We start from the raw sequence: 13,493 nt of genomic DNA, 5'->3' as shown, positions 1-13,493 counted from the left end.
ATTACAGGGAGTGTGTTTGAGGATATTGTGGTTAAGCAAGTGAGATTACTGAGGTCAGAATTATGCTTCTGCCCTAATTGAACTGAATCTTTATCAGATTTGTGATGTGGAGAAGAATTTGAAGAAAAATCGGCCATTGTTGATGTTGGTCAAAAGGCTTTGATACCAAGTTGCGAATGAGAATTGAGAGGGAAAAAATTAGGAGAGTAAAGTTGTTTACTGTTGACTTTCATTTATTGAACAGAAAAAGGTTACAGCTCTATTATATACACAAGTCTAATACACGTGAGTAACAGATTGCAACTTGCAGCAATACATGTGTAAGTAACAAATTACAAGTTGCAGCTTAGGCTAAAGTCATTTATCAGTAACCTAAATATCATGAATCACTACATACACTAATCCTAACATCTTCCCTTAAACCAAACTTCCATAGGTATGAACCATTTGATACACTAATCCTAACATTACCTATGTTAACCCGTACCCGCAAAAAGTAGCTGAGTACTCACGGACCCACGGGTACGGGTCCCTTTTCACCAGGTCTAGTATATATGGTAACTTGTCTTATAATTGTATAGTGTTGGCAATTAAATAATGTTGAATGAATAAGACTAAGAAAATATTTATGATATGTTTGTTTGTAATTTTTTAATAACTAATTATAAGTATTAAATATTTGTTTTTACAAATTTTAAATATCTGAAACCTGGTATTTTTACATAAATATCCTTGTCAATGTTAGGTGTGATATATATTTATAATTTATATTACAAATCATGAATTTGATAAAATATAATGAAAATAATTTAATTTTGCAAGTACTTTGATTTAATTTTTTAATTGTGTGTGTTAGGGCCAAAAATCGTCCTTGGCCCAAATAGGGAAAAAGGACCATTAGCGAAGAAGGACCAAGCCCAGTCCTGCAAAGGCCCAANGTTGTAAAACAAGTCTAAAATATATTGTTGTGTAAATTGTACTAAATAAATTCATAATTTTATTTGGTATTATTTAATATGGTATAAAATTGTAATATTTTAAACATGGTACAATATTTTGGTTCGATCATGGTGTAAAATAGTATTATAATATAATGCAATTCATTTGGTACATTACAATATCCTGTACCAAAGGCGTCCTTAAATAAATTATACTACTCATTAACCAAGCCTCTAGAGCCTTAAAACATTTCTCAATCAAAATCAATGAAATTAACACTGCCATCAAATGTATCGAAACACAAATTTTCATGTTTAAGTAAAAGCTAAAATCCAGATTTATATCATAAAACCTTGAAGTATCAATTAGTTTTCATAACAATCTAAACAAATTATTGCAGAAAAAGCCCTGCATTACGTTTAGCAGAACTAGGAAACATTTCCAGTAACCAAACTAAGTAATATAATTTCTACTTTAATGATGAAAACTATCATTCACCTGAAAAAGGGTCTTTCAATTCAGCCAACGGCATGAATTGTCAAAAACCCCAGCTAGAAACAGTTAGCAGAAGAAAACACCCTCTTAGCTGAAATCGGGGGGAAAAAATACATAAACATGTAAATTTAATGTCCTTCCTTTTCCTTTGATGTTTGACGCGGGGAATGTACTTCACAAACAATTTATTATCCTGAGGAATACTTTTGAATTATATTAAGTTAGATATATCGAAATGCTGTTTCCCTTGGCTTGTCCATATCCTTTAGGACAGACATCAATTTTCCTCCGGAAGATGAATTTTTAAAATTAAGAATATCCCTTTTAGATCAAACATGCGAGTGCCAAAAGCAATCATATATGAAACTTTCATCAAGTAGGGTGGAAAAATTATTAACTTTTCATGTGTGAAAATCAGTAGCAGGTTTCATCATTGATGAACACTCCTCATTGGAAGTACTTTTGACGACAAAATCCTCCACACCAAACACACAAATGTCATTAAAATATAAGGTATCCGTTTAATGGATTATTAAAACGTTTCCATGTCCAAGAACTTGGAAATACCCCATTCTGTCTTCATTGAATGAAATCGCCTTATTCTTCCATCTGCATTAGAAAAAAAAAAAAAAAAAAATGGGCTTCTTTGGTTCAGTTTTGGAAATACTATTATTAGTATTCCCAAAAAAGTTAAACAGTAAAATGTCATTATTCCTAAAATATTATTTTATATATTTCAATTTCTTTTAAACCTCCTAAATTTGTTAATTTAACTAAACACCCCCAAATTTTTTTTTTAGAAATTGCAAAAATACTCCGGCCACCCTCCAGCGGTGGTAGCCAGCTGTCCGTATTTAATGGATGATTGGGGGTATTTTTATTAACTTTTAATATTTTATTATAAGGGTGTTTAGTAAATAAACAAACATAGGGGATATTTTTGTTAATTTTCAAATTCTACATGGTAATACCCGTCCAATTTAACTTTTTTCAAAAGATTATTCTAAAAACTATGAGAATAATGAACCAAAAAGAGCCATGACGTTCCCCATTTTCGTCCCATTTGGGTAAAGGCACAATTTCCAGTAATTGCAGACTGAATTCAATGTTTAAAAGAGAACCTAAACTTACATTCTTATATATCTTGCAGAATGAAATACCATCTTGTAGCAAAAATTCTCAAAATGCTAATAATGTACCAAAAAAAGAAAAATAAATTATACCATTTGAAGTCGCCTGCATCAAACTCGTCTGAAGGGTAAGTGCCTGCTTCTGATAGTAAAGAGAGACTGAATTTTGAATGAGTAATGACTAGATGGAGTATCCTTTAACACTACTCTGGTAAAAATTAAGGAATTCTACATATTTAGTCATGATAAAAATTAAACAAACTTACTATTCTGGTCAGGTTTATCAATTTTCATTTTGTTCATTTATATAAAATTTTAGCGTGAAATATATACCTCTTTAAATTAGGGGTCTGTGGGTTCGGGAATGCAGCCCAAATCTTGGGAACTAGAATCGGAATCGTACAGTCTCGGTTCCCAAGATTTAGAAGCCAAAACGAGTACTGAGCGGTTTCTGAATCCTAGAACCGAAGGTTCTCGGTACGACTGACAAGATTACAAATATTACCCTACTGTTCACATAAAATTACAAGTATGCCCTATAGTATTTCCAGAAATTACAAATGTACCCCGTTAAGTGTTACTTGTACAACAATTACAAATTTTCCTGAATCGGATATCTAATTTTTTTGCACACCCCTATGTGCCATGTTAAGTGTTACATGTACAGTTCTTAAACCCTCAAAATTCTCATTAACACCCTCTTTTTTGGGTATTCGGACTAGCTTGCACCCACTTCAACTAGTCCCCTAGGGCCTAGAAGTTAACGGCCAGATAAGTCTCAGATGGCTACCTTTTATTAGCAGTCATGGAGATTCGAACTCAAGACCTCTTGAGTAAATACAAGAGTTCCAAGCGAATTACCAAACTACCTAGAGGTAGTTAACTTCTTTGGTTCTTCCCTTTCCACTTTCACAATATTCTTCTCATCAAAATTGGAACTTCTTCCACTTTCTCTCCCGTTTCCTCCTTAGCCAAACAACTGATAAAAAATTACATAAAGAAAAAGCAGCCAGACTGGAAACATTCTGCAAACTACTCTCTCCCTTATGCACAGGTTGTGCGACTTAGCAATGCAAGCCAGGTCAGATCGTGATTTGGGGCTACCCAAATCTACGCCAGGTCGGGACTTGGCCAGCCATGATTCCCGGATCAACAACGTAGCCGCCACTAGTGACCTTACAATTGGTTAGATCTGCAGCATGGTTGCGCCTAACCACGCCACAATTAGCCATAATGCAGCCAAGCGATGCGGCGAGGCCGTAGATCTGATGATTCTCTGCCACACTCTTCCTTTTTTCACTTTACCATTTCAAACTCTTCAACTCATGGAAGCTCTGAAACTACTTTCATATTCTTTATTTTACACCCATAAACAACATCCATTCACAAATCCAGCTCAGTTCTCCTATACCTACAGGTCCGAAAAATTTATAAACCCTTAAAATTAAGTCCAGATTCCAATCCGAGTACCTGGATCTTGGTTCTGGTTACTTGAATTGGTGGAACCGATAGCAAAACTGCATAGTACCAGTTCCCCACATATGAGAACCAGAGGTCAATCGGAACCCCGGGTATCTACCACTTCCGATTTTACTTGGAAGTTCTGCACACCCCTACTTAAAATGGCTCCTTCAATTTAGAGATTCTTTCTGTCAAGCTTTGCTTCGAACCTTAGTTTTCATAGAGTTGAAAAATTCTAAAATCTGTTTGATTGATCATTTCACTAACTTTTGGCACAGTTTTAATAGTAAGCATGGTCAAATAACTTAAAAACTCCAATATGAGACACAAGACAGTACAAATTAAGAACAACAGCACTAGCGAATAAAAAAAACAGTAGCACCACTAATCTTATATATTAAAACCCTTAGTTTCATACTCTGCAACATTACAAGATGCAAAATTATAGACAAACATTCGGTATTATTTATTTTATCACAACCTGAACCTATTATTGCTGGAGAAGCATTAATACGTTTAGGAGAGCTATGACTTATTCAGAATAATCGAACCAAGCAATTCAACTTTGGCTTCAATGATGAAACTGTCATCCACCAAATAACCCTGTTCCGGATCTTTCAATGTATCTAATGACATGAATTGTGTAAAGCCCCAATCTTTTGTTGTTGGACCAAACATATGGTCTTCAACTGGAATCAAGGAAGAAGCACAGGTTCATAAGACCAAATTTCATGAGAAAAACTTCCATAAAAAAAGTAAATTCATTGACGGTTCCAATTGAACTAACCTTTTTTTTTCAATGTCAGGTCCAGTCCTTTGATTTTTGACACGCAGAATGAAATTTGCAAACAATTTAGCATTAGTAGACTGATCAGACGATAAATAAATTGAAATATATTTTCCCTTGCTATCTAGATTTCCATTAGGGTAAAGAAGAACATTCTTGCAAAACATTAATCAGCTTAAGCTGTAATTTGTATAGGCAATATATAGCGAAGAGAAGTAAATATATATATTCAATCAACGCCAAAAGCAATCAAGCATATACAAACCATTTGTCTGGTCCGAATGATTCAGAAATGTATCTTATACCAGTCAGGGTCTTAAAATTTTTAACTATCCAGGTATGATAATAAGTAGTAGTAGATTCTTCCATCTTTGATAAAAACTCCCCCTTAAAAGTATTTTTGACAACAAAAACCTCTGCACCGAAGACACAAGTGTCATTGATAAGGTATCCGTTTGATGGATTACGAAACGTTTCTAGGTCCAAGAATTTGGAGATGCCCCATTCTGTCTTCATTGAATGGAAACGCCTTATTTTGCCATCTACATCAGAAGAAAAAGAAAAAGCTAAATAAAGTATATATACCAAAGAGCTAGAAAAGATAAATGTTACCGAATTATATGTAGAGATATAAGCTACCTTGAATAGTAAAATACTTGTCCTGAAGCTGATCAAATACAAAGAAATTGAAAATTGCATTGATTTCCCACCCAGTTGGGAGAGAACTCATTTCTGCCAATTCTAAGTACACAGATATATGACCTTCCCCTTTAATCTTCTTGTCCCCATTTGGATAGAGACACAATTTCCTAATTGCAGATGAAATTCAAATTGTAAAAAAGGATATCTAAATATGTATTTATATCTATATATACCATATTGATATTATCCTTGCTGAATCAAATATTAAGTCCTTTATTTGGCTTATTTCTTCAAAAAGTTATATACAATTAAACAAAGTAGATATTATGTCATTAAATAAAATACCATTTGAAGCCCCCAGCATCAAACTTGTCTGAGATGAACTTGTTTAAATTGTTAAGAGATGAGAAAGACTGAAATTTTAACAAGTAATGACTAGGCGGAACGTCCCTTAACACTGGAAAAAAATACAGATTTGTTAGATAAGGAACAATGTATGATTAATTGTGATAAAAATTAAATAAACTTATTAACTATTATATATATATATATTATTGACTTTCCATATCTCTTTGTATTTGCTTTCCTAGTATATCTTGATTTTGTTTCCTCTTATTTTGTTGATTTAATTTCTTGTTCTGTAATCCTGAAGTCAATGGGATTATTCCATGTAATTTCCCTTATAGTCAGGGACTGCTGTATTATATAAACCAATTTTGGTTGATTAATAAAAAAAAACTAATTAACACAAAATTGATATGGTATCAGAGCAAGCCATCTAGGGCACGCTTCTCCTCATCATGTCTGATGATTCTAGCCAACATTCTTCTACAAAAACCCAATCAATCACTGCAAACACCAAACAAACCATGAATGATTTATCATCCCCATATGTCTTACACCCATCTGACAATCCGGGAATCGTGCTAGTTTCATGTCTTCTCAAAGAAAATAACTATCCAACATGGCGAAGAGCCATGTCCAATGCATTACTTGCCAAGAACAAATTTGGTTTTGTTGATGGAACTTTGCTGCGACCGGAACCAGATTCAACAGATCTTGCAATATGGATAAAAAACAACTTCATGATTATCTCATGGATATTTAATTCTCTTGACTCATCTCTTCATGACAGTGTTGTTTGTTTTTTATACAGCTAGGGAGATATGGGTCGATCTTGAAGAACGTTTGTCACAAGGAAATGCACCTCGAGTGCATCAACTAAGAACTGAGATAGTGAATACGCAGCAGAAAGATATGTCAATTGCTGCATATTACACAAAGCTTAAGGGACTTTGGGATGAGTACAACGCTTATTCTCAAATTCCGCCTTGCACTTGCGGTTCGGCCAAAGCAATTGCTGTTGAGAAAGAAAAAGAAAAGGTTCATCAATTCTTGATGGGATTAAATGAAAAATATAATGTGGTGAGATCTCAAATCCTAAACACTGATCCTCTTCCTTCGCTAGCCCGATCTTATGCACTTGTTTCGCAAGAAGAAAAGCAACAACAAATTGCAACGACAAGAGGGGCAACCATTGTTGAAGCAGCTGCATTTGCTGCATCCAAAAACAACCTGAAGGCTGTGACACGAAGCAACAATGGTAACCGAGACACATCAAAGCTGTATTGTGAACATTGCAAGAAAAATAAACACACAAAGGAGACATGTTTTGAATTACATGGCTACCCGGATTGGTGGGAAAAGAACAAAACCAAATCGACACGAGGAAAGATGGCAAATCAAACACAAACCATGAACACGACAGGACAATCAACTGGATCTCCAATCGGCGGCCTCACCAAAGAACAGTATACCCAACTCATGTCTTTGCTGAATCTTGACAAGACACAGAACTTGAATCCAATTGCAAATTTTGCTGGTAAGGCAAATTCTCTTTCCAATGGTAGTGTTGAATGGATTTTGGACTCAGGTGCTTCTGACCATATGACTTGCCAGAAGAGTATCTTACACAATGAAACACAAGTGGGTTTTAACCTTCCTGTTTCCATTCCCCAGATGGCTCTTCTGTCCCAGTTAAATCTTATGGAGAAGTCACTATTAATCCTAACATTAAATTAAGCAATGTTTTGTATCTACCTTCTTTTTCTTATAATCTCATCTCCATAGGCAAATTAACTAATGCCTTAAACTGTGTTGCTCATTTCTTTCCTACCTTTTGTATCTTACAGGACCTAGCCACGAGGAAGCTGATTGACATGGGTGAGCTTAAGGATAGTCTTTATTATTTCAGGGCACTCAGTGCGACTACTACATCTGCAAATGTGGTTCAGGATACAAGCTTTGAGTTATGGCACCAACGACTTGGTCACCTTTCTTTTGATCGAATGTGTTCTATTGATGGTTTAAATCTTCACAAGATGAAGAATTTTTGTTGTGATACTTGTCATCGTGCTAAACAAGTTTGACATTCTTTTCCTAATAGTTCTATTAAAACTTTCTTAAGATGGCTCCTTCTCTTGAGCTCTTGAACTCCATACGTCCAATAAATAATATGGAGAGAGAGTAGCTAATAAACACTAAATATATTTCCAATTTCAGAAAGAATGATTAATAATTAATTGGATTTTGCCTTTTGTTTCTTCTTCCTAATTATGTATGACTAACTTTTAGAATATAATTGTTGGATGTTTGATGCTTTACGAATTCAATCACCCAATATAAGAAAAGAATAAAGTAATTTCTTGATATTACATCCACAAATTTTTTTACTTCAAGTACATATACCACCCTTTCCTTGTAACTAGTGAGTTCCTTTATTCTTTCATTAAGGTTATATTAGTAATTGCATATTAGATTAATTTAATATTTAAAATCTTACTTTTAGGTCCACTACAGGATGTGGAACTTTTAGAGAATGTTAAACAAACAGAAAAGGGATGAGAGAAAAGACGAAAATTTTCATTTGCTTATGTATTGATTGATAACAGAATCAGTTACAAGTGTACTTATATAGTGAGCTGCTGAACCAAAGAAACAAAATTAGTTACAGCGAGGTTACAGAGAGAAAGAAGAGACTTCTATCACAACAGAGAAGAAAACACTGTTTTAGTAAAAGCTGGAGCTGAGAAGACTCCGTTTTGTTTTTCATAGAGTGTTCTTTGGCTTGGAATGGCAACGTTTTGTTCTATATAGGCTGTTTTATTTAAGACGGCAGCGTTTTGCTCTTCACAAACCAACAGCCTCCCTTAAGCTAGGCAACAGTTTGCTCTTCTCAAACCAACAACCTCCCTCAAGCTAAATTGCCCTGCAGTTTGAGCTTGACAATCTATCTACTTTATTCTTGCACAACTTTCCTCATATTAAGCTTGAACAACCTCCCTTAAGCTGTCAACTTATTGGTTCTGAACATCTTCTAGTATTTTACATATGACATGGCATCTTAATTTTCTACAGGAACATCCAACACCTGAAACTCAACTCTCCTTTAATTCAGTATGTAGTATTACACAAAAAAAATATATTTTTAACAAATGTCAACTTCAATCGTCAGTTTAATGTTTGCAGTAACAATCGACACCTGAATCTCAACTCCTTTAATTCTACCTGCGATAATCACAAAAATTTGAACTTTGAACAATGTCAACTTCAATCATCAGTAATTGTAACATTCCCTAGAGACAATTGAATTCGACTGTAAAGGAACAACATTCAATTATTCCTTTTAATCCTTCAAGCTACAAGGGACAACATTCAACTTTACTTTTAGTTCTTCAAACTGTGCAGCAGGAAGTGCCTTTGTTAAGATGTCAACGATTTGTAACTTGGAAGGTACATATTGAACAACAATCTTGTGAGCTAGAACTTGTTCTCTAATGTAGTGAGTGTCAATTTCTATGTGCTTGGTCCTGGCATGAAAGACAGGATTAGAGGCCAAGGCTCCAGCACTCACATTGTCACACCATATCATAGGGGTTTTTGTCATTGACAATACTAATTCAGCAAATATACTATTCAACCAAGCTATTTCAGTGGCTGTGTGAGTCAGAGCTCTATATTCAACTTCAGTAGATGATAGAGCTACTAACTTTTGTTTCCTAGAGCTCCATTGAATTAAATTTGGTCCAAAAAAGACACAATAGCCACTGGTGGATCTCCTGTCTTCTATATTACTTCCCTAGTTAGCATCAGCATAACACTCAATGTCTAAAGAGGCAACTCGTGTGAATTTGAGGCCATTTCCTTAGTCCCTTGAATGTATCTCAAGACCCTTTTACATACTTGCCAATGAAGAACAGTTGGTGCTTGAAGAAATTGACTCAGTTTATTTACAGTAAAGCTGAGGTTAGGCCTTGTTAAGGTAAGGTATTGTAAAGCCCCTACCGTATTTCTAAACAAACTAGGATCAAGAAAGAGTTCACTATCACCTGAAAACAACTTCGAGTTGTTAGACATGGGAGTAGCACAGGAATTAGCTTCTAGCATTCTGGTTTTGATCAACAAATCAGTAGCATATTTCGTCTGCCGTAGATGAATTCCTATGGCTGTTCATGTAGCTTCCAGACCAAGGGAATACTTGAGTGAACCGAGAGCTTTTAAGGCAAATTCATCGTTTAGCTCATGCACAAGCTTACTCACATAAAGCATATCAGACCCAGTTAATAAAATATCATCTAAATATACTAGTCCATAGGTTACTTGTGAAGATTGATGAAGTATGAACAAACTTGAGTCTGAAACAAAATTTTTAAATCCCTTATTTAAGAGGGCTTGCTTGAGTTTGTCAAACCAGACTCTCGGAGCCTATTTGAGTCCATAAAGTGCTTTGTTCAGTTTCCAGACATAGGAGGAGTTAGAAGACTCTTCAAAGCCAAGAGGCTGAACCATATAGACAACCTCATTCAAAACCCCATTAAGAAATGCATTATTCACATCAATTTGTTGGATATCCCAATTGTGAGTAACTGCCAAAGTAAGGATACTTCGAATTGTTGAGGGCTTAATTACTGGACTAAGAGTCTCAAAATAATCAAGTCTAGGAGTCTGTTGAAATCCCTTGGCTACTAGTTTAGCTTTATATTTTTGCAAAGAGCCATCTGCATTATTCTTGACTTTGAATACCTATTTGTTGCCTATAATGTTCATCTCTGGTGAATAAGGAACAAGAGTCCATGTATTATTAGAAACCAAAGCTTCATATTCATGCTGCATTGCTGTTTTCCACTTGAGACTAGATAAAGCTTCTTGGACAGATCTTGGTTTTGGCACAACTGAGCCAGTGAGTATGAAGGCTATGGGCTGAAACACTGGCTTAGATGATGTAGCATTCAACTTGGCTACCTTGGCTCTTGTAAGCATAGGATGTATATTTCCAGAATTATCTGAAGCATCTGGAGCTGAAGCACTAAATATCAGCAAGCTTTGAAGGGGTTAAATCAATCTTAAGTGCACATGCTGGTTTGGACAGGTTGTTACTGGTAAGGTAAGGATCTATATTTGAGAAGGAGGATTGGTGTTTTGCAAATGTGGTGATAGGTAAGGATGATAAAGGAACTTGGTGGCATGATGTATTAGTTTTGGTAGGATAGGACGAGCAAGGGATTTGATAGGTTGTTAGGTCTACTGTAATGGTTTTAGGTTGGCATGTTTGTTGTGATGATGGTATCTCTGGTTGCAACTGACAAGGTAATGAATGAGAAGCTAAATGAGGAGAAGAAACACATGTGGAATTAGTAGGCAAAGTAGGATTAATAGGTGGAGTAAAATTAGAACTCTTACCACTGGTTGAAGGAGAATCATTAGAAGAACCAACTACTGCAAGAGAGACAGGTTCAGCCGAGTGATTTGAGTGACTTGAATGACTTATGGGAATGAAAGGAAAACAATTAGGAGTAGAATGATCTGACTTGGATGACATTAAAGAATCTGAACTGACTTTAGAACAACTAGATGAAAAAGGGAAATTTTCATTAAACTTTACACTAGGAGTGACAAAAATTTTACCATCTGGACTAAGACATTTATACCCTTTCTAAATCAAACTATATCCTACAAAGACACATTTTTGGGAATGAAAACTAAACTTATGTTTGTTAAACATTCTAAGAAATGGAAAACATGCATAGCCAAACACCTTCAAAGTTGCATATGATGGTTGAAATTTAAATGATGGTTGAAATTTAAACAATAGTTGATAAGGTGATGCATGCTGTAAAACTTCAGTTGACATTCTATTAATTAGGTATACAGCGGTTTCAAAAGCAAGCCACCAAAAATGCAATGGCATGGATGCATGAGCTAATAATGTCAATCATGTTTCTACCACATGCCTATGTTTTCTCTCACTTCTTCCATTTTGTTGATGAATATAGGAACAAGAATGTCTAAACTGAATGCCCCCACAAGTGAGATAAGGAATTAAGCCCTTATATTTTCCTCCTTGGTCTGATTGAATGCATTTGAGTTTGTAACCAAATTGTCTCTCTGCAAGGTGATGAAATTTGATAAAAACAGATCTTACTTCAGCCTTGGTTCTTAAAGGAAAAAGCCATGTGTATCTACTGAAGTCGTCTAAAAATTGAACATAATATTTGAAACCTTCAGTAGAAGGAATGGGTGCAAGACCTCATATGTCACTGTGAATGAGTTCAAGTGGAAAGACTGCTCTAGATGAAGATCTAGGAAAACTAGTTTGATGCATTTTTCCTAGTTGACAGGCCTCACAGAACTCAACAGGTTTATAATTTGTGTTTCTCTGTAAAGACTGCATAATATGATGATATGCTTTGACATGAGGATGACCTAGTCTTTGGTGCCACAATAAAGGACTAATGTTTTTAGTCATGATAAATACATAGGGAGTTGAGACATCAGAATTATGTTCAGTGGAATGTGAAGTGAATGTCAATTAGAGCTTAAGGTAGCATTATCATGATTATGCAAAATGGGCTTGGTCGTATCAAGGCTAAGATTATATGCACAATTTTTATCATTATGAACACAATCGAAACATGATATGTCAACACATGGAGTAGCAGCAACATTGTATTGAGAACCAACATATTATCATTAATTTTATTGCAAGTATGTGACGTATCAAAACTAATATTACAAACATGGTTTGCATTATTAAAGAGCACAATGATTATGTAAGACATCTTCGTATTGAGCAATACTAGTAACATTTTGAGAATTAACAGAATCATCTTTATTTTTATTGTCATCATTTGAATTACAAATAGGTGAAGCACAAGCACCAACATGTTTAATGTTAGAAACAAAATAACTATCTTTATTGATACAAGTAAACTCAGTATCATTATTAGAAGTAAAGCTAGAATGGGACATCACTAGGGATCTTAGGGGCTTATCTAACTGACAATTATTAGACTAAAATTCAAAGAAACAAGACATTACAACATTCCCAAAATAGGTGTCTTTTAAGGACTTTTCTTGGGACAAAGACTGAGTAGACTGAGATGAGAATTGAGTGGACAGATTTGGAGGAATCACTAGCTGATATAATCCTGCTTTAAGGTCTTCTTGCAGCAGCATAGTCCTGGTAATTTTGTCCTTTACAACACAACAATTTGAGTTAAATTCAACAACCACATTGTTATCCTTTGTGAATTTGGAAATGCTTAAAAGGTTTTTGGTTATTTTGGGCACACATAAAATATTCTTGAGATAAAGACATTTAGATTGCAAATTGCTAGGGAAATAGGAATTACCAGTATGAGAAATATATAACAACTCACCATTCCCTACTTGCAACTGTTCTGACCCTTCATAAGACTTGCTTATATTCAACTGTGCAGGATCAAATGTGATGTGATCTGTTGCTTTGGAGTCCATATACCATATTGGATCAGTTGGGGTAGTGGAGGTTGCATAAGAGGCACACTGTGGTGAGAACTGCTGTGGGTGTAAAGCAAGGTGTGCTTGAGGACTAGCTTGTGCATTAGATGCTTGTTGACTTGGAAGGCCAGTATAAGTAATCTGTCCAGAGGGCTAAAAAGATTGGCTAGCCAAGTGAGCCGATTGTCCTCCTGTGTTGAAGTGTTGGTGTGAACCTATAT

General features: G+C 35.1%; 3 protein-coding genes across 3 annotated transcripts; 1 reads left to right on the top strand and 2 right to left on the bottom strand.

Moving 5' to 3' along the window:
- Positions 1-4,550: 4,550 nt before the first annotated feature.
- LOC116111422 (ubiquitin carboxyl-terminal hydrolase 12-like) lies at positions 4,551-4,979 on the bottom strand. The gene is made up of 2 exons (XM_031397607.1): positions 4,856-4,979; positions 4,551-4,714 (listed from the first exon to the last, which is right to left on the bottom strand). The coding sequence occupies exons 1-2, from the start codon at positions 4,977-4,979 to the stop codon at positions 4,551-4,553; spliced, it is 288 nt and encodes a 95-aa protein (XP_031253467.1).
- Positions 4,980-5,061: 82 nt separating this feature from the next.
- Positions 5,062-6,541, bottom strand: LOC116111421 (ubiquitin carboxyl-terminal hydrolase 12-like). The gene is made up of 4 exons (XM_031397606.1): positions 6,448-6,541; positions 5,800-5,911; positions 5,452-5,621; positions 5,062-5,354 (listed from the first exon to the last, which is right to left on the bottom strand). The coding sequence occupies exons 1-4, from the start codon at positions 6,539-6,541 to the stop codon at positions 5,062-5,064; spliced, it is 669 nt and encodes a 222-aa protein (XP_031253466.1).
- Positions 6,542-6,582: 41 nt separating this feature from the next.
- On the top strand, positions 6,583-7,710 carry LOC116111420. Its single transcript, XM_031397605.1, has 2 exons — positions 6,583-7,336; positions 7,647-7,710. Exons 1-2 carry the CDS (start codon positions 6,583-6,585, stop codon positions 7,670-7,672), a joined length of 780 nt encoding a protein of 259 aa, XP_031253465.1. The 3' UTR covers positions 7,673-7,710.
- The last annotated feature ends 5,783 nt before the right edge of the window (positions 7,711-13,493 follow it).

The sequence above is a fragment of the Pistacia vera genome, unplaced genomic scaffold, assembly GCF_008641045.1.
Source record: "Pistacia vera cultivar Batoury unplaced genomic scaffold, PisVer_v2 Contig636, whole genome shotgun sequence".
Classification (NCBI taxonomy): Eukaryota; Viridiplantae; Streptophyta; class Magnoliopsida; order Sapindales; family Anacardiaceae; genus Pistacia; species Pistacia vera.
Note: the sequence above shows the minus strand (reverse complement) of the source record. Positions and strands in the feature narration are given on the sequence as shown.